This window comes from Alexandromys fortis, unplaced genomic scaffold (genome assembly GCF_014885135.2).
Source record: "Alexandromys fortis isolate MF-2015 unplaced genomic scaffold, M_Fortis_MF-2015_v1.1 scaffold_16, whole genome shotgun sequence".
Classification (NCBI taxonomy): domain Eukaryota; kingdom Metazoa; phylum Chordata; class Mammalia; order Rodentia; family Cricetidae; genus Alexandromys; species Alexandromys fortis.
The window spans coordinates 19,460,942-19,485,228 of record NW_026067893.1 but is presented as its reverse complement, the minus strand read 5'-3'; the positions used below and the strand labels follow the sequence as shown (position 1 = coordinate 19,485,228).

The window sequence follows — 24,287 nt, the reverse complement described above, 5'->3', positions numbered from 1 at the left end:
CCACTCTGAGGAATGGATGGGGAGTGTGCTGGGAGAAAGGTGAAGAGAGTTGAAGGAGGGTAGGGAAAAGGAACTTGGATTGGTAGTTAAATGAGGAAGCATACTTTTTCAAAATTAATTAATTAATTAATTAAAATATAAAAGAATGTGGAGGGTGTGAGAAATTGTTTTTCTCAAGGAAAGTTTCACATATTGGTGTAGCAAATACCAAATATTTAGTCCCAGAAACTTACATTAAAACAACATTATACAGAATTAATTTATGTTTTTATAACTTTTGAAATACATATTATATACAAGTATGGTTGTCACAATCATTAATAAAGAAGGAAGACATAAATTTGGACGATATCATTATGTTCCCAATAGAATTTTATGTGTACCCATAATGAAGAATGGAATCATGTAAGTTGTCAACAGTAAATGAAACTAAAGATTATCATATGTAAAGAAGTACTCTAAACTTAAAAAGATAAAAATTATATTGTCTCTCTCATATGTATATACTAAAACATGCAAATATACATATTGTATATTTATAAATTTCATAGTATATTGTGAAAAGGAAGCAGGGTGTGATGTTATTCTTAGTTTTCAACTTGAATTCATCCAGAATTAATTATATTCCAAAAATAGAGAGCATACCAATGAGAGATTTTTTCCTTAATTTGAAACAGAAAGATATTCTTATGATGTTTGTCTTCAGTCAGTAACTGGCAAGACTTTAATCTGGATGTTGAGAAAGGAAGACACACTTTAATACCAGCCATATCTTCTGTAGTATGTGTATATGTGCATATATATACACAAATATGTATGTTTTTATGAATTTAAACAATAATTTATATATATATGTGTGCATGTGCCATATATATGTATATATAATAACTAATAAAACAAAAGAAGCCCATGAATTGAAAAGATTACCATACAAAAAGGAAATACAAAAATTGAAGCATTTGGATGAGAAAAGGTAAGTAGAAAATGGTATGATTATGCAATAATCTCAAAATAAAATTTTTTTCAGGTAATATTTTATCCTTCTTGGGCTTGTGTCTCTCAAAGATATTTATAACTAAATAGTTGCACCTTTTTGTCATCAAATTTAGAAGAGAAGGGTGCAAATGAGATGTAAAATTTATAAGGTTGAGAGAAATAAAAGTTTAAGTTCTTTATCTAAGAAACTATGCTAGTATAAAAGGATATTTTTAGGATGACAAAAGTTATGATAGAAAGTAGTTTAGGTATAAAACTTTGGACTCCCCAAGATAAGATAGATAATAGAATACTTTCTCCAAATTTTCAAATACTAAAGAACTTTAGACTTTNATACACAGACACACACAGACAGAGAGACAGCGACACAGGTCATCCTTGAATTCCCCAAGAATGCCCCCTTTATTGTGTTCAGGGGCAGATTATATAAAGATAGCTACGTCCCAGCCAAACCTACCAGAAAAACACTCTCCTGCCATCAGGAACTCCTGAAGGTCTCTTGCTCAGAGCAGCTGTAGGCACTCAGATCAGGGGATTACAAGAAATTCAGGATCTGGGGTCTCACTGCTCCCAACACATGAGCACAGGAGAATTCTCCATCATCTGATATCTTTGTCTGTTTCTTCAATGTCTTGAAGTTTTTATCTTAAATATTTCACTTATTTTGTTAGAAATACTCTAAAATGTGTTTGTTTGTTTGCTTGCTTGCTTGCTTGCTTGCTTGTATATTTTTTCGTTTGGTTAGGTTTTTTTTATTTTTGTTGCTCTTGTTGTCATTGTTTAAGAATATTGTGAAAGGATTTTTTCTTTAATTTCCTTCTGAGAACAATTCTCAATTGAACATAGAAAACCTGCTAATTTTTCTGTGTTAATTTTATAATCTGTCACTTTGCTGAAAGAGTGTTTCAGCTGTTGATGGTCCCGGTGTAGATTTTAGGGTTTTAATAATCATATCATCAACAAGTAAGGACTATTTTTAATTCTTCCTTTCCTATTTACCTTCCCTTTATTTCTTTTAGTTGCCTTATACCTTTAACTGATACTTCTAATATTATTTTTAAAAAATATGGAGAAAGTGGACATTCCTATCGTGTTCCTGATTTTAGTAGAAATACTTTGAGATTTTCTGTTTAGGTTGACTTTGTCTATGGGTTAATGCTAAGTCACTCTTATTATGTTGACCTCAGTTCCTAATATCCCTAGTCTATTTCAGGACATTGAGAGGAAGGAATGTGCTGTTTGGGAACAAGCCTTTACTAATGATAAGATAATTATGTCACTATCTTTTACTTTCTTTATATGGTGAATCAAATTATTTATATATGTATATTCAACAATACCTTCATCTCTGAAATGAAGCCTATTTTAACATTGTACATAATCTTTTGAAAGTGGTCCTGTATTTGGTTTGCAAGTATTTTATTGAGAATTTTTACATGATTGGTCATGAGGCAAATTGAAAAATAATTCTGTAGTACTTTCTCTCTGTCGCCCTCTCTCCTCCTTGTTTGGTTTTGTTTGTTTTTGAGACAGGGTTTCTCTGTGTAAAGGCACTGGTTGTCCTGGAACTTACTCTGAAGACCAGGCTGGTCTTGAATGTATAGAAATACATTGGATTGAAAACTTTTAATTACTACTTCTTTTCCACTATGATTCATAAGTTTATTTAAATCAGATTAAACTCTTGTAATCTGTATATATCAAAAGTTTATATCTGTCTATTTATTAGGTTTTCCAGTTTAGTTGGATGCATAGTTTTGCACTGTGCCCTTATTGTCATCAGACTTTCCTCAGTGTTTTTTGCTTATGCCATTTTCAAATCTACTTTTATTAAATTAGATTGTTTCTCTTCACCTTTTAGTATATTTAGTATATTTGTTAAAGGTTTATCAAGTGTATTGTTTTTCCCAATGAGTCAACTCTAACATTCCTTGTTTCTTTGCATTGTCTTGTTGTTTTGTTTCTATTTACTCATTTCAGCCTTCAGTTTGATTATTCTTTCCATCTTTACCTCCTGGATATTATTTTTTCCTTTTCTTCTAGAGCTTTCAGGTGTACCATTTAGTTAATGTGTGTTCTCTCTGTATCTCTTTCTCTTTACCACCCTTTCTTTTTCTCCCTTCCTTTTGTTTTGTAGGACAATGAGGTCTATGACCTAACTTCTTAGGAGGGACTTCATTGTAGGTCTTAGTTTTCATTCAGTAGAGCTTTGTTCAGTTTCCATGAGTTTTTAAACTTTCAAGAGTTTACTTAGGTGGTGGTATTTATCTTTAGTGAATGGCAATCAGATAGTTTGCAAGGTCTTCTTTAAAATTTCTTGCATCTGTTGAAAATGCTTTGTGTCCATGTATGTATTCAGTTTTAGAGAAAGGTTCACGAACTGCTCAGAATAAGGTAGATCATCAATGATTGTGTGAAATGATCAGAAAATATCTGCTATGCTAATTTGATTTATGTTGCTATATAATTATATAACTCATTCATTCCTCTGGTTTTTCTTTCTGGATAACCTGTCTTCAACAATATACTTCTTAAGATCGTATGTTATTTGGGAAAAACATGTACTCAGTGCCAGCATCCTGCCTCAAGTCCAGAGCCACTTAATGACTAGATAATGATTACACACAATTAGCACCAAATAACATGAGCCATTTTTATTCATTATCAGAGCTTGTTCTACCAGAATTCCATGAATACTTTTACTATTGGTTTCTATTACTGACTTCTAAGAAGTACATCATAGTCATCATAAAAACCACTTTTAGCCCCTACACACACAAACACATTTTCTCATCCCTTATATAACCTCAATGTAGGCATAGAGTCTTGCACTTTTGAGAGTTTAATTAACTACCTAGCCAAGCACATACTCTTCTTGCAGCACATATGTAAGCTGGCAGCTACTCGCAGTTTAAAAGTTAAAGGTTTAGACATGGGTACATTGCTCTAAGGACAAAAATATTTAAACTTCAGGAGTTCTTTTGTGTCTGTAGGAAAGGCTTTTATATATTTCCTGGCCTTCAAGGTGGTGCTATTCCTCTCATTCTTTCTATAAAAGACAAACTTTGTCAACACTCTTGTCCCATTCCACTGTATCTTTCTTCTTCCACCTACAAATTGCTCCTGTGTGTGGTAAAAATTGAATTATCCTTAAAGACTTTGCATTAGATTTTGTCCTCTTGTAGTATAACTTATCTTACCATTAATGCTTGGTATCTAGGGAACTTATTCTCATCAGTTGGTGCTGTGTAATTCCCCTTTTTATGTATTGATTACCTCAATCTCCTTCCCAGTACTGGAAGGTATGGTTACTGTTCCAGGTGTTGTTTCCTCACGTGAACCCATTATTTCCTGCAACTACCATTCTGAGTTCCTTTCTTCACGGTGTATTGCTATCTCCCTTTCTCTGAAAACAATTATGAGGCATATCCAGTTAATTTTTACTGCCTCTACTGAGTCAGGAAAGTTTCCAGAATAAGGCACTGCAGTTAATATTTCCAAATAAGAAAATTGAGAAGTATTAACCCCCTGATGAATCTTAGGGGAAAGCATTTGAGAAAGAATGGAGTTTCTAGGGAAAATTATAGCTGTTGCATGTGTGACTGCCAAAGTGAAACTAAAAATCACCAAATGATTCACCAATATAATGAAAGAGAAAAGTGCACACAAGCCTAGCAAATATGTCACTATTCTTCTATGTGCCCAGATCCACTGTTTCCTGACAAGTGACATACTATCTCCACTGGACTTCCTTTGCAGAGACACATAGGACTTGCTTATATATGCTGATCTGAGACCTGAATACACAGCTCCTGACACGCCATCTTTATTTATTTGCTTAAGCAATTGTCCTCTAACCCACCCATACAACTAAACACTCATCCAATAACTCAGCACTTACATTAGTCTCTTGTACTAGTTACAAGCATACTGTATCTCACACTCACTCACATACAAGGCATAGTTACCATTTTTGACATTTTTTTTCCCTACAGGAAAACGAATGTGTTTAGGGGAAGGTCTGGCCCGCATGGAGCTGTTTCTGTTCCTGACCACCATTTTACAGAACTTCAAGCTGAAATCTCTGGTTCCCCCGAAAGATATCAATGATACCCCACAAGTCAATGTAATTTCTGTATCACCTCCCCCTTTCCAGCTCTGCTTCATTCCTGTCTAATGAAGATCAGATGCCTGGTTCCTGCTGTGTTCTTCTCTGAAATCACTCTCAAAGCTTGTATTTAACACTTTCCCGGAAGGCATGTGGAATCCTTCCACATTCTCACAGCTTCTGTTCTCTAATTTCCCACGGACATCATCCGGTCTCCATTTTACAGTCTCTGAAGTAATCGTCAAAGATATTTGCCATTTCGTATTTTCCATAGCCCTGTTACTATCCTTTGTACTCACATGTAGCTAAAGCTGTAGTTAACATGGCACCCACATAAAATGAATAATGTCCAACTATATAATAATTCACAATCATGTTTCTGGCTCTTGTATGTCCTTGACAATAACATATTAAATTTGTATTTCTGATTTCAACAGACTTTCCATCAGTTTTAATAAGAGGTGAAAGAAAAAGGAGTTCCCAAAGGTCCTGGTAGACTGTATAACAAGAAATTTTCAGAATGTAAAGTGGGAATACTGTTGAGATGGCTCAGACAGCAATGTTCTTGTCATACAGGGCTCAAGTACATACGTTTATATTCAAAACAAAACCTAAAGGTCAGACCTGGTGGTGATTACTATTTATACCACAGTGGGAGACTGCGTCTAAAGCATCCCTGGATTGCGCCAACTCACCTAGTATAATTGCCAAGCCCTGTGTCACACTGGGATCCCCTGTAACAACACCAAAGACTGAACGCAGACCTCCACATGATCATGCAGGTGCACACACTTACACACACAGCACACAAAGAGGCAAATGCTCACTATTGTACAAGCAGTCGGTTATCATGTACACACCCAGGCCTATACTCTTCCCCGGAACTCATATGCAAAAGAAATTGTTGAAGAGGATGGTGTGAGAAAGCTCTTTAGCTGGGGATCTTCTACAGTTACTGGAGGCACTTGCACAGCACACTGGTGATGCTGAATACAATAATGATAATATTCTAGGCCTATAGCCTAAGTTGTATGCCCCAATGTTACCTAGAAACATTTGTTGTCTGTCCACACGGCCTGCACTTTCTGTTATTTCTTACTTTTTTTTTTTTTTTTTTTTTTTGGAAGTCACTTGCTTAGACCTCCTGCCTATTCAGGTAATACTATTTTCCTTCTCAGGGCTTTTATGGGGTTGAAGACTAGATAGTTATAATCCTTTTGTACCTTAGCTAAAGGCATATTAGGTACAAGACTTGGACTCTTCCGAATAGGACAGCTATTGGATTATTTAGAATGTGTTTCTTGTTTGATGTTATTCTTGTTCACTGTAGTTTCACTTTTGCTCATTTTTGTTCTTTCATCTGGATAATACTTGATAATTCTTACTGCATATGTTGAATTAGAACCCTCTTAATTAGCAAAAAAAAAAAAAAGGAGACATGTATTAGAGCTTGATCTGTTTGGCCAATGTCTTTTGGGATGATTTGCCATGGGCATGGTTTTCTATGCAGATGTGATGGGATAAAATGCGGGAGAAAGGTTGTGCATGCCCTCTTGGGTGTATAGAGCTGGAGCATGCCTTATGGTTCGTCCTCATTACCCTTGGAAGAATGACAAGACAGTGAAAGCTGGATCAGCCCACTCCATCTACATTGTTCTGATAAGTGGATATTAGATACAATCCACATCCTGGAGAAGCTAGGTAACAAGGAGGACCCTAAAAGAGACACATGGGCTGTCTTAGGAAGAAGAAGTAGATGAGATTTTCTGGGTAAACTCAGGGATGAATGGAAGCTGGGAACATGAGGAAATGAGATGTGTGATTTGGAGGAGGGACAGAGAGGAAGAACAATGAAGGAGATAGCTGCACACCTTGCAGAATGAGATTGGATATTTATTAAGTGGGTTATGGAAGGGAAGGGGAGAAGGGGAAAGAGCAGAGAGAGGACAGAGAGAGAGAAAAAGAGAAGGAAGAAGAGGAGAAGTGGGGAGAGACAGAAACAGCCTTTTTAAGCGCGAGACCAAAAAGAAGGGAATAAGGCTGGAAGCTAAAGATCAGCTTATTTTAGTGGACTGAGAGGGAGTGGGCATGGTTTGTCTCTTAAAAGGACAGAGCAACCATTAAACCTCCCACATCAAATAATAATGTTTATTATTCTTGCATGTGAAATAATGCATTTTATTTAATTCTATATGTAAAACATTGTTATGTGTCACATATAATCAACATCTGTTATTCATTATCTCATATATTCTTCCTTTGTATTTCACTATGAGAAAAAAATTTAGAACTTTAAAAAATATTTTTGATACTTGGCGTTTTTATAACAAAATATTCAAAACAGTACAAACTGTAAACAAACAAACAAAAATAAGGTACTCAGATCTCTTACAATCCTCAAATGTTTTGGTCCAAACTGGTGATTTGTTTTGTTCCAGCAACAGAATGTTTAACTATGAATGTAGGCAACTTTCAATTGGTATGTTCATTTCCTTCTATCATGTTAATGCAGTCTTTTGTCTTAATCCTACCTTTTTGGTTCAGGAGTATTTTAGGCAGTTGGAAATTAAACATGGGTGACTCTTCAATACTCACTGAAATTCATTCCTGATACTTACAAAAAAAAAGAAAGAAAGAAAAAGAAAGGAAATTAAGGCAGCAGTATCATGGACCTAAGTACTTAGGAACAGCTTGGGCTTCTAACAATCAAGAATAAACAAAGGAATAGGCATAATTAGTTGAATCTTAGTAATACCCTGTCACTCTAGTGTTAGATCCCTGTCAACTCATTATGATAAATTAGTGAACAAATATATTGTTCTTGGGAATCTGGTATTATTAGTGGAGATTCGTCAATTATTCAATTTTATGATTTGAAATTTTTCTGATACTCTTTTAGTCCTGACTTTGATTTGTTTTGATTTGTGCCCCTGCTTCCATATCTAAATGTAATAAAAAGCAATATACAGCAAGCTGACAACCAACATCAAATTAAATGGAGAAAATTTCAAAGCAATTTCTCTAAAATCAGGAACAAGACAAGCCTATTAATTCTCTCCATATCTCTTCAACATAGTTCTTCAAGCTCTGGCTATAGCAGTAAGACAACAAAAGGAGACCAAGGGGCTTTGAATTGGAAAGGAAGAAGTCAAAACTTTATTATTTGTAGATGATATAAGTGTGTGTGTGTGTGTGTGTGTGTGTGTGTGTGTGTGTGTGTGACCTCAAAAACTCTACCAGGAAATTCCTACAGTTGATAAATACATTCAGTAATGTGGCAGGATACAAGAGCAACTCAAAAAAAATCAGTAGCCCTCCTATATACAAATGATCAAGGGGCTGAGAGGGAAATCAGAGAAACATCACTTTTCATAATAGCCACAAATAACATAAAATATCGTGAGGCAACAAAAACCAAAAAAGTTAAAGACCTATTTCACAAAAATTTTAAGTCTTTGGAAAAAGAAATTGAAGAAAATATCAAAAATGGAAAGATTCTGCTTGTTCTTGAATGGATAAGATCTCCATAATAAAAAAAAAAAGCAATCATACCAAAATCTATCTCTACATTCAATGCAATACCCCATCAAAATCCCACGACAATTCTTTACGGACCTTGAAAGAACAATACTCAACTTCATAATGAAAAACAAAAATCCCAGAATAGCCAAAACAATCCTATACAATAAAGGAACTTCTGGAGGCATCACAATTCCTGACATCAAGCTCAATTACATAGCTACAGTAGTGGAAAATAGTTTGGTATTGGCTTAAAAACAGAGAGGTTGACCAATGGAACCAAACTGAAGACACAGATATTAATCCAAACACCTATGAACACCTGATTTTTGACAAAGAAGCTAAAATTATACAATGGGGAAAAAAAGCATTTTCAATAAATGGTGCTTTCATAACTGGATGTCAACCTGTAGAAGAATGAAAATATGTTCATATCTATCCCCATGTACAACTCAAGCCCAAATGGATTAAAGACATTAATATCAATCTGACTGCACTAAACCTGATAGAAGAGAAAGTGAGAAGTAGCCTTCAGTGCATGGGCACAGGAGGCCATGTTCTAAATATAAACGAGAGAGAGAGAGAGAGAGAGAGAGAGAGAGAGAGAGAGAGAGGTATAAAGCCCCAAGACAAAACATGGATGAAGAGAAACAGAATAAAATGAGAGCAAAAACAATGTTGAGTATTCATAACTTATAAGAAGTCTCAGTGTCATGATTTGGGAGCTAGTAGGTAGTCTAAAAGAAAGTTTGCTGCAGATGAGCATCTCCTGTTCTTACCTATCTCTTTTAATTAAGTTAGGCATGAGGTCTAATTAGTTCCAGCTTACACTGGTAACAAGAGATTTCTTATTAGGTCCATTGGTTTGGAATACCTTTTCCAAGCCTGTACCTTGAAGATATGTCTGTGAATGCCCCTGATGTTGAGGAATATTTCTTGGATGCAAAAGAAAAATGGGTCCTCTTTTTGTATCCATTTTGTATCAACCAAAACAAACAAACAAACAAAAGACAACAACAACAACAAAACACGTGTGGTTTCAAAACATCAGCACAAACAGCTCTGACTCTTTCAGGAGGCCTAGCACTTGAATGGAGTTTGTGGGCACGAATGCTTGTGTGCCTACTAGGGGTTACGAGGAAAGTAGCTGAGACTATGCCCATGGCTCAGCGCTCCCAGCCTGAGCAGGCAGCAGATTGTGTCTAGTGGGCATGCACAATAAGCAGGAGCGCTTGGCAGATTCCTGTTGCCATACAGAGGTATTTCCAGACCACACAGTTTGCTGCATGGCAGATTTAGCTTTTGCTCAGATAAAAAGTGTTTATATGCTGCACGGTGCTATCCAGTGTTGAAGTGGTGAGGATGGCTCCCACTCAGAGGTCCTAGAGCCTGTGGTGAACTATCTCCACCATATTTTAAACCTGAGAGAGGTGAGACAGCACCCAGGGCTGGTGAGACCAAGATGCTTAGCATTTTAAAAAGCGCTTCTGGACAGTCTTTTCTATTTATACACAATAGAAAAGACTAAGACATAAAAGACCTCTAAATGAGAAACAGTATGTTTAAAATATATGCATAGGATTGAGAGAGAGAAGAAAAAGAGTATAGAGAGTTGGAAAAGAAGTAAATCATTTAAAAAATGAAACAAAGTCATTAAAAAGACAGAGTACAGACAGCCGTTTTTGTTTGGTTCTCATTAATTCAGCAACTTCAGATTGGGATCCAAGCTTCCTTGGTGACCAGTTTATGTTGTTTGATCCTATAATGACTTATGGGTATAGTCTGTTTCTCTGATCAAGTCTAATGTGTCCAATGTGTCCAAGGCTGGGCTGTTATATTAATTTGTTCTTATATGTTGTCCTAATAGTCAGGGTGGAGACCAATCCCAAGTGGACATGTGTTATCTTCAAGTGAGAGGTCTCAGGGTTGTCAAGAGGCAACAATGGCCATAAGAGGAGTAGAGCCCTAGGACAGATTCTATTTACTCGGGGAAACAGGAATTAAAGGTTTTATGGTACCCAACCAACATGATGCCACACTGAGCCCTGGCTTAGGCAGGTTATAATGGTCAAGGTTGAAAGTTTATTTTTGGTTGTGAACCTAGCCTTTAATAACTTAGCTCTCTTTCTCCAGTGCTAAATATAGCACCAGAGCACAGACACTTAGAGTGATTATTAATAAATGAGACCCCCTAAAACTGAAAAGCTCCCATAAGGCAAAGGACATGGTCAAAAAGACAAAACGCTAGCCTACAGAATCAGAAAAAAAAATCCTCACAAACCCCACATCTGACAGAGGATTGATCTCCAAAATATATCAAGAATTCAAGAAACTAGACATCAAAATACCAAATAATCCAATTAAAAGATAGAGTGCAGATCTAAACAGAGAATTCTCAACAAAAGAATCTCAAATGGCTGAAAGACATTTAAGAAATTGCTTAACATCCTAGGTCATCAGGGAAACGCAAATCAAAATGACTCTGAGATACCATCTTACACCTGTCAAAATGGCTCAAATCAAAAACACTGATGACAGCTTATGTTGGAGAGGATGTGATACAAAGGGACACTCCTCCACTGTTAGTGGGAGTGCAAGCTTGTTCCGTCATTTTGGAAATCAATATAGTGGTTTCTAAGAAAATTGAAAAGCAATCTACCTCAAGACCCAGCATTACCACTCTTGGGCATAGAATAGACTCAAAACATGCCCAATCATACCACAGAGACCCTTGCACAACCGTGTTCATAGCAGCTTTATTCATAACAGACAGAACATGGAAACAACCTAGATGCCCCTCAACCAAGGAATGGATGAAGAAAATGTGGTGGCACAGCACAGCCCAAGAGGAGAGTGACCAACTCCCCAGCTGGACAACCTAATCTCTAGGCCCTACTTAGGTCCTGGGTGAAAACCTTGGGCACCACCCACCTGCCTCTGGTTCCCTAGCCAGCCAGCAAGCAAGTCTTTGGCAGGTAGGCTGTTCCACTCACCCCTATCAATTGGACCCTGTAAGCTACAAGTTCCACTCCACCCCCAAACCACCCATCACACGCAACCTCAGAGGAACTCTGATGTACAGATTGTGACTGCACACACCAGACCAAGAGCTGAGTGATCAGCTCTGGAGCAGGGCAGCCCAGTCACTAGGCCCTAGGTCCTGGGGCACAAGTGCAGGCTCCTCCCCCGTCTAACTAATCTTCACTAATCAGGTAGCAGGCAAGCCAGAACCTGGAAACAACCTAAATTTCCTCCGCCGAAGAATGGATAAAGAAAATATGGTACATTTACACAGGGTACTACTTGACAGGGGAGGGAAAAACAATGACATCTTGAAATTTGCAGGCAAATGGATGGAACTAGAATAAAAACATTCTGAGTGAAGTAACCCAGACCCAGAAAGACAAACATCATATGTACTCACTCATAAGTGAATATTAGACATAAGGCAATGAATAATGAGCCTATAATCAGCAACCCCAGAGAAGCTAAGTAACAGAGAGAACCCTAAGAAAAACATAAATGAATTCCCTGGGAAGGAGAAATAGACAAGATCTCCTGAGGAAATTGAGATCAGGGGGGTGGGGAAAGAAGGGACTGTGGAAGGGGAGGAGGGGAAATGGGGAGGTGGAGAAGAACTTGAGGGAACAGGATGGTCAAAATAGGGAAAGGACAGAGATGGAGAGCAAAGAAAGAGATAACTTGATTGAGGGAGCCATTATGAGGATAGCAAGAAACCTAGCACTAGGGAGATTCTGAGGAATCCACAAGGATGACCTCAGCTAAGACCTTAAACAAGTGTGGAGAGGGTGCCTGAACTGGCCTTGCCCTGTAGTCAGATTGATTACTACCTCAATTGTCATCATAGAATCTTCATCCAGCAACTGATGAAAACAGATGGGGAGCACTGGGCTGAGCTCCCAAAGTCCAATTGAAGAGAGGGAGGAGCAATAATATGAGCAAAGGGGTCAAGACCATGATGGGATACCCACTGAAACAGCTTTCCTGAGCTAATGGGAGCTCATTGACTCTGGTCTGACAGTGGGGAACCAGCATAGGACCAAACTAGGCCCTCTGAATGTGGGTGACAGTTGTATGGCTGGGGCAGACTGTGAGGCTACTGACAGCGAGATCAGGACTTATCCCTATTGCTTGTACTAGCATTTTGGAACCCATTCTCTTTGGAGGGATACCTTGCTCAGCCTAGATAGAGTGGGTAAGGCCGTGGTAGTCCTGTCTCAAAGCGATGTGCTAGACTTTATTGATTTCCCATGGGAAACCTTACCCTCTTTGAGGGGATGGAGGTTGTGTTGGGGTGGGAGGAAAGTGGGGGGAGTGGGAGGAAGGCAGGGAGTGGGAACTGGGATTGGTATGCAAAATGAGAAAAGATAGGTTTTTGGGTTTTTTTTTTAAAGCTAAGTCTGCCATGCAGCGTACTGTTTATTGCGGCGGGAATCTGCCATGCTCCCCTGCCTCTGCACTCCTAGCAGATTTGATCCACCTGCCTGCTCAGGCAGCAAGTGCTGAACTGGGGTTGCTTTTCTCAAACACTTTTCTCCTAACAACATAGAGCCAGCAGGTGGTGCTGCAGGGCTGAGAATGAGGGCTGCTGCAGCACACAGCTCCTCCCGGGCTCCCAACTCTAGTCTCCTTCAAACTAGTTTCTACCATTTGCACTTTCTCTTATTTCCTGGTGGTTTTCCTGTTGACCGAGTGAGCTATGGGAAGAGGATATCTTATATTTGAGACCCCAGCCTTTGCTGTGTTGGTCCCTTCTGTGGTCAGTTAGCCTCTCCACCCTGTCCATGAGTGCAGAGGTGCTGCTCTTTCCTTGCAGACAACCCCCTTCAGTCATAAAGTGAGGGAGTCTGTTTGCTATGCTTGGGGCAGAATGCCTGAAGCAGCTGCTCACTCTGGCCCTTCTGAGATGCCTTCATGTCGGGCTGAGGTTGGGTGAGGTGAAGAGATTGCCTTTGATGGAAAGCTAAAGGGGCCATTGTGGTGGCACACACCTTTAATCCCAGCGCTTGGGAGGCAGAGGCAGGTGGAGTTCTGAGACTTCTACATAGTGAGTTCCAGGACAGTCAGGGCAACATGGAGAGACCATGTCTCAAAAATCAGTCAATCAATCAGTCAATAAACCAACCAACCAACCAAGCAAACAAACAAAACGCCAAATCAAAACCAATCCGAAAATCAAACTAAAGGAACCATTAAAATACTCAGTTATAGGCTGGGAATTTAGCTCAGCTGTAGAGCACTTTCCTAGCATGTGTGAGGTCTTGAGTTCCAAACATTTTAGAACTGGTGAAATAGCTCATTGGGCAAAGTAACTTGCTGCCAAACCTGAGTTTGAACCCCACAACATACATGATAGAAGAAGAAAACCAAGTCTTACAAGTTGTCCTTTGAACTACCTTCCCTCAGCATAGCACGGCATGCACATATATGTACATACACGGGCGCGCACATACACACTAAATCATGTAACTTTTGAAATTAAACTTAAAAATTGTGTTTGTGCATGTTCTGCCTGCATTTGTGTCTATGGATATGTGTGAGCACGGTGCCCAAAGAAGTAGAGGAAATCATCAGATTCCCTAGAACTGGATTCACAGACAGCTTTGAGCTGCCCTGAGGATGCTAGGAATTGAAGCTGGGTCGTTTAGAAGAGCAATTTTGTTCTCAAGCACTAAGCCATCAAAAGTTTTTAAGCATGCAAACATTTTAATGAAGCATTTTAACTAATAAGCAAATTAAGATGTTGCAATTACAGAAGCTTAGACTGCTGGCTTCTTCCAAAGGAAGAAAGAATGTCTCCTGTGATTTGGAGTGCAGGACCATCAAGATGAGGACATGATGAGCCTTCCTCAAGCTCATCTATAGGTGATCTCTTAACCTTGCTCCCTCTCATGAGTTGTCAGATGGCTGTCTGGTCCCAGTGTGAGAGGACCCAGTAGTAATGAGAGAAACCTGAGAGACTGTTATATGTAGCCAGGGAGGGCAAAGGAAAGTACAGAATCCTTTAAAACATGCTCAGAAAAAGAAAAAAATACTCTTGTTGTTGTCCATAAGCCAACAAAGCATCTAAAGCTCAGTCTCCCTGTTGTAGGAGAGTCTGCTTGTGTATTCCCAGCTGCCCAGACTCCTGAAATAACCACATAGAAACTATATTATTTGCAATACTGTTTGGCCAATAGCTTAAGTGTATTTCCAGCTAACTCATATCCTAACCTAATCCATCTCCATTAGTCTGTGTATCATCACGTGGCTGTGGCTTACCTGCAAATTTTTAAGACGTCTGTCTACATTTCTCCCAGCATTCAGTTTAGTTTTCCCCACCCAGCTCTACTCTATCCTATCACAGGCCAAGGCAGGTTGTTTCTAAGAACAGAGTTGGGTGTTGGTAGACTCATACTCAGTGAGAGATGTGGTTGGAGAGGCATCAGGGTTACTGCCATCCTGGAAACCTCAGGTATCTGTCTGTGCCTTGGGGGAGATGAGAAGGCAGGTGGCCAGGAGAAAAAATATATTGTTATTATCAGCCCTATAAATGAGGCTAGTTATGGGAAGGGTCATTAACTGAAAGAATGAGACAGAGACATGCCCTGGTTGTACAGGAGAGACACAGGTGAATAGGTGAGACACGAGTACAGATATGCCCTTTAAAACCAGATCTTAGTTGGTAGGTGTCCCTTTGAGCCAGGAAAGTTGGTACCAATGGTGAAGTCCCAGGAGCTGGTGCAGGTGTTGGTGTTGTCTGGAGGGCCCTTTGTAAGTTGGTCTTGACCCAGACAGCAGGGGTGACCTGTAAAATATGCTTGAAAATGGGTGAGATTAAAATAGGCTATGGAGACTGTTGGTTTTTACCAGATCAGATTTTTGATACAACAATAGAACTTTTCCCAGAAACCTGCAGGTATCTGTAAGACAACTGAAACCGGAACATTTTAGAAGACAATTAAAGGGAATTGGGAACTTTGGATCTTTTAAGATACACCTGAAATCTGTTAGTCCTGGACAATGAAGGAGGCACACCTGTCTGTTATACATGTTATATTGTAGTGATTTTTTAAAATTATAAAACTTTTATATACTGAAATTATTAAGTAACTAAATATAGGCCCAAGAGATAAGATACTGTAATATTTGAAAGATTAACCTGATTGCCAAAAGTGAATACAAATGAAACATAAATTTTAATTTTGTAAGTTAATTGTAAAAAAGATATTTCTATGTTGTACCAAAAGAAAACTCGGTTAGATGAGTAATAGAAGTTACTTAAAGTAAGTTAGATTTTTCTTTCACTTTTATAATGTGGGAGTGCCCTCTGTGTGCTGTGATTACCATTAATGAATATAGGAACTGCTTGGCCTGTTGATAGGGCAGAACTTAGGTAGGTGGGAAAAACTGGACTGAATGCTGGGAGGAAGAAGTTAGAGTCAGAGAGACACCACGGAGCCGCCATAAAGAGATGTGCTGAAACTTTGCTGGTAGGCCACGACTTCATGGTGATGCACAGATTAATGGGGATGGGTTAAATTAAGATGTAAGAGTTAGCCAATAAGAAGCTAGAGCTAAGCCGGGCGGTGGTGGCGCATGCCTTTAATCCCAGCATTTGGGAGGCAGAGGCAGGCAGATCTCTGGGAGTTCGGGGCCAGCCTGGTCTACAAGAGCTAGTTCCAGGACAGGCTCCAAAGCTACAGAGAAATCCTGTCTCAAAAAAACAAAAACAAAAAGAAGAAGAAGAAGAAGAAGAAGAAGAAGAAGAAGAAGAAGAAGAAGAAGAAGAAGAAGAAGAAGAAGAAGAAGAAGAAGAAGAAGAAGCTAGAGCTAATGGGCCAAGCAGTGGTTTAATTAATACAATTTCTGTGTGGTTATTTTGGGGCTAAATTAGCCGGACAGCCGGGATAAACAAGTGGGCCTCCTTGCTACACTTTTATGCATGAGAAATAAAATAAGATTTTACCCCCAAACTACAAACAGGGGGGGGGGAACAAAACAGGGAAGAGGTCTTGTTTCCCTGCTCCAGTGGATCACAAAGCAGATGTGATTTCTAAAAAGCCACGTCCATTCAGCCCCCAAGCTCTGGTGCAATAGAAAACACACCATCTTGCGGAATGTTGGGACATTGCTACTCCAGAGGTACGAGTTCGCCTACATTTTCAAATCTGACCACAATTTAGCTCAATCCTTGAATTTTAAAAATGAAAAAGAATTTCTTTTTCAGTTAGGTGCTTCTTCATATTGTTATAGGAATTAGACTAACCATCAAATTTTCAACCTATTTACCCATTTACTTGGGCTTAAAAAAGAACAAGCATAAACTAATATGAAAAGATGGTTTGGAAAACAAGGTAACAATCAGATCATTGTATGAATCTTGGCCCTTGCCCAGGGAAATGCCAACTGGATCATTAGTGCTGCAACCAGGGCTAAATAGTTATGAATAGTAAATACATAGTGGAAAAATTGCAAAAAAAGATGCCATAAAACAAAACAAAAAGGCGTTTGGGACACGTGGGAACCCATTCTGCATGTCCTTGATCTACACATGCAGCAGAGGTGACAGACACAATACTGACGACTTCACAGCGACACCTTCACATGCTGGCTCATCCTGCCATATCCGTCCCATAATTACTTTAAAGCAATCAGTAACCCTTCTGGCTCCATCACACAAACACACATTTAACTTACTGAATTTCATCAGTTAGAATAAATGTTAAGGCAAATAATACATTTTGAAACTGAGGTGTTTTTTTTCCTTTTTAAAAACATTTATTTTATTGATGGACATGTGTTTTGCATGCATGCATGTCTCTGTACTACATACATGCAATGCACATGCAATCCAAAGGGGACATCAGATCATCTGGAACTGGAACTCACAGCTTGTTATTATCTGCCATCGGGGTGCCAGGAACTGAACCCAGGTCCTCTGGAAGTACATCAAATGTTCTTAGCCACTGAGCCATCTCTCCAGCCACCTGAAACTGAAATTTGCAGCTGTGTAGCATGGCTAATCTATTCTTCAAAACTCAGTTTCCCATCCCATTCTGATAGCTTTTGATCTACCTGCAAATTCTTGTTGGGACATGTGGACTTTCAGAATTTCAACATTTGAGATTTAAACGTTCCAATGTTGTGATTTCCAGTTTGTATTCCAGAGATCATAAAAAAAAAAAAAACAGGACTTCAACACTGCAGATTATTTGTCATTACAGATAAGACTAGGTTCATCTGGTCAACCTGGTCATTCAACCCCTTGTCCACTGAGTCCCTCACAAATGAGTGTTACCAAATATCTACACCTTTTCCTCTACCCCACACTTCTTTTATTACCTTGAACATTTTAGACACTTAATAGGCAATGTATTTACCAGTGCCTACAAGTCCATGCACAATAAACTTGGACTGTTTCTCCACCCACACAGGTAGAACATTCACACTGTGCACCACTGGAAGCTCTGCCCAGTGGATTTGCGGCCTTATAGGGTCAACCCAACTGAGTTGTAAGCACTACCAAATACCAAATGAACTCATCCATGAGTCAAGTTTGGTCTGCTTCCTCCACCTTCATAAGGACACAAGGGATGCTTAGCAGTCATAGGAAAGAGCCAAGGAGGAGGCACAGATCCGGTAAGGTAGTGACAGAAGGGCTCCGGCTAAGGTAGCTTGCATATATCCTCAGCCCTTCCACCTCATGAAGGATTGATCTTGTAGATGCCTGACTTTGACGGATGAGATAACAGAATCCAGGTCACAATTGATCATCCTGACATTTGTTGTATCTTAGTCAAGGTGTATGCCCCCAGACACTGTGTAGTGGCATGCGAGGGGGTATTTTATGAAAAGTGTAAAATTCTTTGAATCTCCTTGGCCAGGAACCCACGAAAGCTGCCTTTTGATTCTCCCACTGGCATCCTATCATCAAAACTCTGGGGTCAGAGGGTATGTGGGATCATGTGGTACAAAGAGCTGGGCAGTGGCACAAACAGCCTGAACCTGTTTCATCAGCCTTTCCCCCACTGAGCTATGTCCAAGCTGGCAGGCTGAGTGTCAGCCCAGTGTGTAGGTTAAGGCAGTGTTCCAAGGGAGGAATATTCTATGCCAACAACTTAATGCGGCCTTTGTAGGGCCAAAGGGATCAAGGAAAAAAAAAAAAAAAAAACACCCTGACTCTGACTTGACCGCCCTGAGAGCCTGCCTCAGAATCAGGCCATAAAATCACACCAACCCCTGAGCACAGGATCCCACCAATTCCTGGGGTTCCTGGGCATGAAATCCCACCAATCCCTGAGCATAGAATTCCATCAATCCTTGAGCTTGCCCCAGAATCATGCTACAAAATCCCACCAATCCCAAACCACCCTGGAAAAACTACCCAATCCCCCACTCAACAAGACACCCTATATAAGCTCTCAATGTTCAGTTTGTTGCTGCTTCTCACCCTAGAGGCAGTGACCCTCCTGGACATCTCTTTCCCAATAATTTTCTCGAAAGATGTTTGTTGGGCAGAGTGACAGTTAGTTGACTTCTTGCTGCCTTCTGGTCAAGACGTGGCCAGCACCACCACATCTGCCTGCATGCTGCCATGTTCCCCATCATGATGTTAATGGATTGAACTTCTGAAACTACAAGCCATCACCTCAATTAAATATTTTTTCTATAAAAGTTGTCATGGTCATATGCACTTGGAAAGCAGAGGTGAGGGGGATCTCTATGAGTTCCAGATCAGACAGAACCACATAGAAATAGCTTGGGGTGGGGCTTGGGGGGCTGAAGGTGGTAGAGCCCTTGTCTAATAGGCACAGGGTCCTTCGTTCCATCCCCAGTACACACATAGGATGGAGTTGGGCAATAGGGAGTTCTGGAAATAGCAATGCCTTCCTTTAATAACTAAAACAAGCAATAGTCCACCAGTCAACTTGTTGCTTTCCTTGGGAGGTCCTTCTGTCTATGTGTTGCTTTTATTGGTTATAAAGAAACTGTTTTGGCCTATATCAAGGCAGAACTTGGCTAGGCAGGGAAAACTAAACTGAATGCTAGGAGAAAAAAGGTGGAATCAGGGAGAAGCCATGTAGCCGCATCAGTGGCAGACGCCGGAACTTTAGCTGGTTAGCCACAGCCTCGTGGCGATACACAGATTAATGGAGATGGGTTAATTTAAGATATGAGTTAGCCAGAAATACACATAAGCTAATAGGCCAAGCAGTGTTGCAAATAATATAGTTTCTGTGTTATTATTTCAGGTCTGGGCAGCCAGGAACAAACAAGCAGCCTTCCTACAACAGGCAACAATTAACTTCACAAGCAATTTCCTCAGGACAAGAAAAAAAAATGATGAGGAAGGGTGGTAGGTTTGGGGTGGGGTGGGGTGGAGTGGGGATTGGAGCTCCAGTGAGTGGAATCCTGGCTTTATTTACTTTGAGGCCTTATTAAGACACATTCACCAAGAAATAAAATGGTTTTCTGTTGGGACAATCCCCTCCCAAAAAAAAATTGCCATGGTCATGGTGCCTCTTCCCAGCAATAGTAAACCCTAACGAAGAGAGGAGCCCAGCTGTAGCAGCTTTTGCTGGAGCAGGAGCAGAGCAACACTGGGGAAGCGTTCCCCTAGTGGAGCGCAGCTGTAACTCTTCAGCAAAGCAGAGCTGAAACAACTTCGCAGGGGAAGCCCTCTACTCCCGGAGCCCAGTTATTCCACTTGCACTGGGGAAACCTTTCCCTGGAGCAGAGCTGTAAGCTTCAATGCTTACAGGGACCCTGTGGTCTTCCTTGGCTCCTGGCTGCTAGGATACTGTTTCATCTGAGCTCCAATGTTTACAGCCCTCTCTATAATAAGATGCAATAATTACAAGATGCAATCATTCTCCCCTTTATTGATTGTTTTAGTTAGGGTGTCCATGGCTGTGAAGAGACATCATGACCAAGGCAACTCTTACAAAGGAAAACATTTAATTGGAGCTAGTTTACAGTTCAGAGGTTTAGTCCATTATCATGGTGGTGGAACGTGGTAGCATGCAGGCAGACATAGTGCTGGGGAAGGAACTGAGAGTTCTACATCTTCATCTGCAGGCAGCAGCAGGCTAGACTGTATACTGGGCATAGCTTGAGCATACACGAGACCTCAAATCCCACCCCCACAGTGACACACTTCCTCCAGCAAGGCCACATCTCCTAATAGTGCCATTCCCTATAGGCCAAACATATAAACACATTAGTATCTGGGGTCCATACCTATTCAAACCACCACACTTATCCTCTTCATTTCTAAACCCCAGTGCTCACACACCATGCCCTTGAGACTGCCTTGACCAGTTGTCTACAAGGACACAACATCTGGTCAACAGCTACAATTGCTGCAACTTCGTGATGGAGTTCTCAGGAGTTCATTTTCCAGGACCCATCTTGTTTTCACAAGGGCCAGAAGGGGAGTAGAGATGAGTGATGGAACACTTGCCTAACAAGCACAAGGCTTAACCCCAGCACTACAGAATAAGCACATTACTGTAGACTGTTACTTCTACAGCCTTGAGTTTCTAAGAGTGACAATGATTGTGCCGTTCCAACCACACCCTCTTCCCTGAAATGTAAAGGTGTATTTATTTATGTATTCATTTGGGAGTTGTGGTCCTTATGGAAGTGGGAGAACATTTATTTAAAGACTTATTCACTTATTTATTATGTATAGTGTTCTGTCTGCATGTATGCCTACAGGCCAGAAGAGGGAGCCAGATGTCATTACAGATAGCATAGCGAGACAAAAAAAAAAAAAAAAAAAAAAAAAAAAAAAAAAAAAAAAAACCACCTAGTCTATCCCTGGGAGTTGGGTTTCAGTTCTTGTTTGGTTTTCTAGAACTGCAACATTTAAACTACCTCACCTTTTATACACTTTAACAAAGATCAGGTTTAAAGTTAAGACTAGTTAACTAGGAGGTGGGACCTAAACATCCCTGTAAATACTATTAGACTAAGCACCAAGTTAGCCTGTTTGTGATTGTTGTAATGTGATTGCGATTATTTCAATCATGAACTCTTTTAGAAGCCAACACCGTGTCACAATGTCAAAGAGCTGGATACACAAGCATCTAGCCGGACTAGATAAACGGCAAACATCTGATTAGCACACTGAGGAGAAAGGCTGAGGAACATACTAATCACCTATTACCCAGCTCTGAGCTCTCTGAGGCTGGTGAGCACACTGCTGAGTTATCATACCTTCACACAGTCTGGAAATGGATTATTGAGGCATACTTCAAGATCAACCAATGGAGATTTGATGAGAATGGCCCCCACAGGCTCATGTGTTTGACTACCTTATTCCCAGGATGTGGTACTGTTGGGGGAAGGATTAGGAGATGTGGTCTTGGAGGAAGTGTGTCACTGGGGTCAGGCTTTGAGGTTTCAAAAGACTCACACCATCATCGGTACATCTATCTTTCTTCCTCATGCATGTGGACTAAGATGTAAGCTCTGGCTTGTTCCTTTGCTCTGCCATCACGGATTCTAGGCCCTGCAACTGTAAGTTAAATTAAAGATGTCTTCTGTAATTGCTTTAGTCATGGAGTTCTAGCACAGCAATTGAGAAGTTACTAGGACAGGAAGTTATATTCCCTCAAACTCCAGAACAGCTTCACTAAAACAGAACCAAATATCATATATTAGTGGGGTTGCTTGACTGAGAATGGTCCCCAAGGCCCTGAAACTTGCTCTCCAATTGGTGGTGCTGTTTGGGGGAGATTTAGGGGAATGGCCTTGTTGGAGAAGGTATGTCACTGGATGTGGGCTTTGAGAGTGTAATGAGTCCACACCGTTTCTAGTGCACTGTCTCTGCTCATCGTTAAGAATATGAGCTCTCAGTTTTCTGCTCCAGCTGCCACACCTCTAGCTATCGTGCCTCCCTGCCAAGACCATAAACCCAAATAAACATGTTCTTCTATAAGCTGCCTTCATCAGCTTTACTGCAGCGACAGAAAAGCAAAGAAGATAATTAACATTATCCAATGCTGCTTAGAGCAAGCCTCAAAGATGTAAAGGAAGACAGTACATTCACAGCATCTTTTCATGTCCAGGGGAAAGGCCTGCAGAAACCAAAACCAAAAGAGAGACCCAGGGCTTCATGAGACAGTATACAGAGCACAGGCAGGGACAACTAAGGGGCCACACACCGCTTTAAAGTCTAAATTTATTAAGTAAAACAGAATCAACATGAGAGATGCTACATTTGGCTTCATTTCAATGTGACCAAAGTCCGTTTGCAGCAGAGAAGACCCCAAGTGAAGATGATGCATGGTGGTGCTGGTGAGGGGACAAGGGACAAAACCATCTCCAGTAATGTAAAAGCAGACATCACACTGCTGGGCGGAGTCAGCACAGGTGGACCTCACTGTCCACTGAGCAGGACTAACACTAGGTAAGCACAGGACTGTCAGGGAGGAGAAGCCAGAACATTCAGAGAACCAGGTACAGCAGGCTGGCTGGAGGGCAGCAGACAGGGCAGGTCCTCTCAATCACTTGGGGAACACGGTGACCACATCATAGCCCTCGGGAGGTGTGACACGTTCCCGGGCATGCTTTTCACAGTAAATCTGATCCTCTACGAAGAAATGGCCCTTCTGTTTCAAGTTGGTGCCACAGTCGGTGCACACATAACATTCAGGGTGGCGGTGATGGTCCCTCAGCTTCACAAACACTCCTCTGCAGGGGGGAGGGGAAATGGGGCTGCATTAGTGACGTGAGGGCCCTGTATTGTCCTTCCTGAGCTGAGGCTTCCGGAGAAGCCCCACCACAGGCCTCTGGCTGCGAATGGGGCTCAGCATTCTAGAAGCGTCTCCCATGTCAACACAACAGCTCTGCATGGTCTGGTTGATCTGTTGACTTTACTCCCAAGCTATGCAACACCCGGACACTCCCACACTTCCATGGTTTGGCCAACCTCTAAGAGCAGGCGCAGTCAGTACTCACACAATGCCAGTACCACACTTGTCACACATGGGCAGCTTCTGAGCGTTTCCAACTGATGCAGCCACTTTGGTGACCGGAGCTTTAACACTTCTGAATCCGGAGGGCTTGTTGGGATCCCCTGAAGGGAGGAAAACATCCACATTAGCCAGGAAGTGAAAAGCCAGTATGTACCACTGTGTTCTCTCAGATCCACCTGTGTATCTGCACACTCAAGCAAAGTCACAGCCACTAGGACCAGACAGTCGGTAGCTCTGTTCATTATGGGGCAGTTGTTTAACCTTTTATGATCTCTCATTTTCCATGTTATAAAAAATAAATAAATCATTTCCTCCTTCATTGTTATTTTTTTGTTTTTGTTTTCGTTTTTTGGCTTTTCTGAGACAAGGTTTCTTTGTAGCTTCGGTGCCTGTCTTGGAACTAGCTCTTGTAGACCAGGCCAGCCTCAAACTCACAGAGATCCGCCTGCCTCTGCCTCCCAGTGCTGGGATGAAAGGTGTGCGCCACCATCGCCCGGCTTCCCCTTCACTGTTATAAAGAAAATATTTTTAAAAACCCAATACAGAAAGCCCTCCTACAGTGCCTAGCATATGATCAGCCCTCACAACACAAATCGCTAACATACAACCCATACATATGCAAACACTCACATTGGCCAGGAATGTCACCAGCTCCCAGGTGGCGAAATCCTGCCCTT

The 24,287-nt window shown here is 40.6% G+C and overlaps 2 protein-coding genes across 5 annotated transcripts in view; one reads left to right on the top strand and one right to left on the bottom strand.

Annotated features, from left to right (window-relative positions):
- The window catches only part of LOC126503086 (cytochrome P450 2C25), a 222,092-nt gene extending 213,391 nt beyond the window's left edge, over positions 1–8,701 (top strand). For all 4 annotated transcript variants that reach the window (XM_050144648.1, XM_050144639.1, XM_050144628.1 and 1 more), the window contains exon 9: positions 4,992–8,701. In XM_050144648.1, the coding sequence (XP_050000605.1) occupies positions 4,992–5,173 (182 nt within the window). In that variant the 3' untranslated portion in view covers positions 5,174–8,701. The remainder of the gene's footprint in view (positions 1–4,991) is intronic.
- Positions 8,702–22,796: 14,095 nt separating this feature from the next.
- Pdlim1 (PDZ and LIM domain 1) overlaps positions 22,797–24,287 on the bottom strand; it is a 40,612-nt gene continuing 39,121 nt past the window's right edge. Inside the window, exons 6-7 of the mRNA XM_050147202.1 lie at positions 23,594–23,711; positions 22,797–23,326 (exon numbers count right to left, since the gene is read on the bottom strand). Of these exons, the coding sequence (XP_050003159.1) occupies positions 23,140–23,326; positions 23,594–23,711 (305 nt within the window). The 3' untranslated portion in view covers positions 22,797–23,139. The remainder of the gene's footprint in view (positions 23,327–23,593; positions 23,712–24,287) is intronic.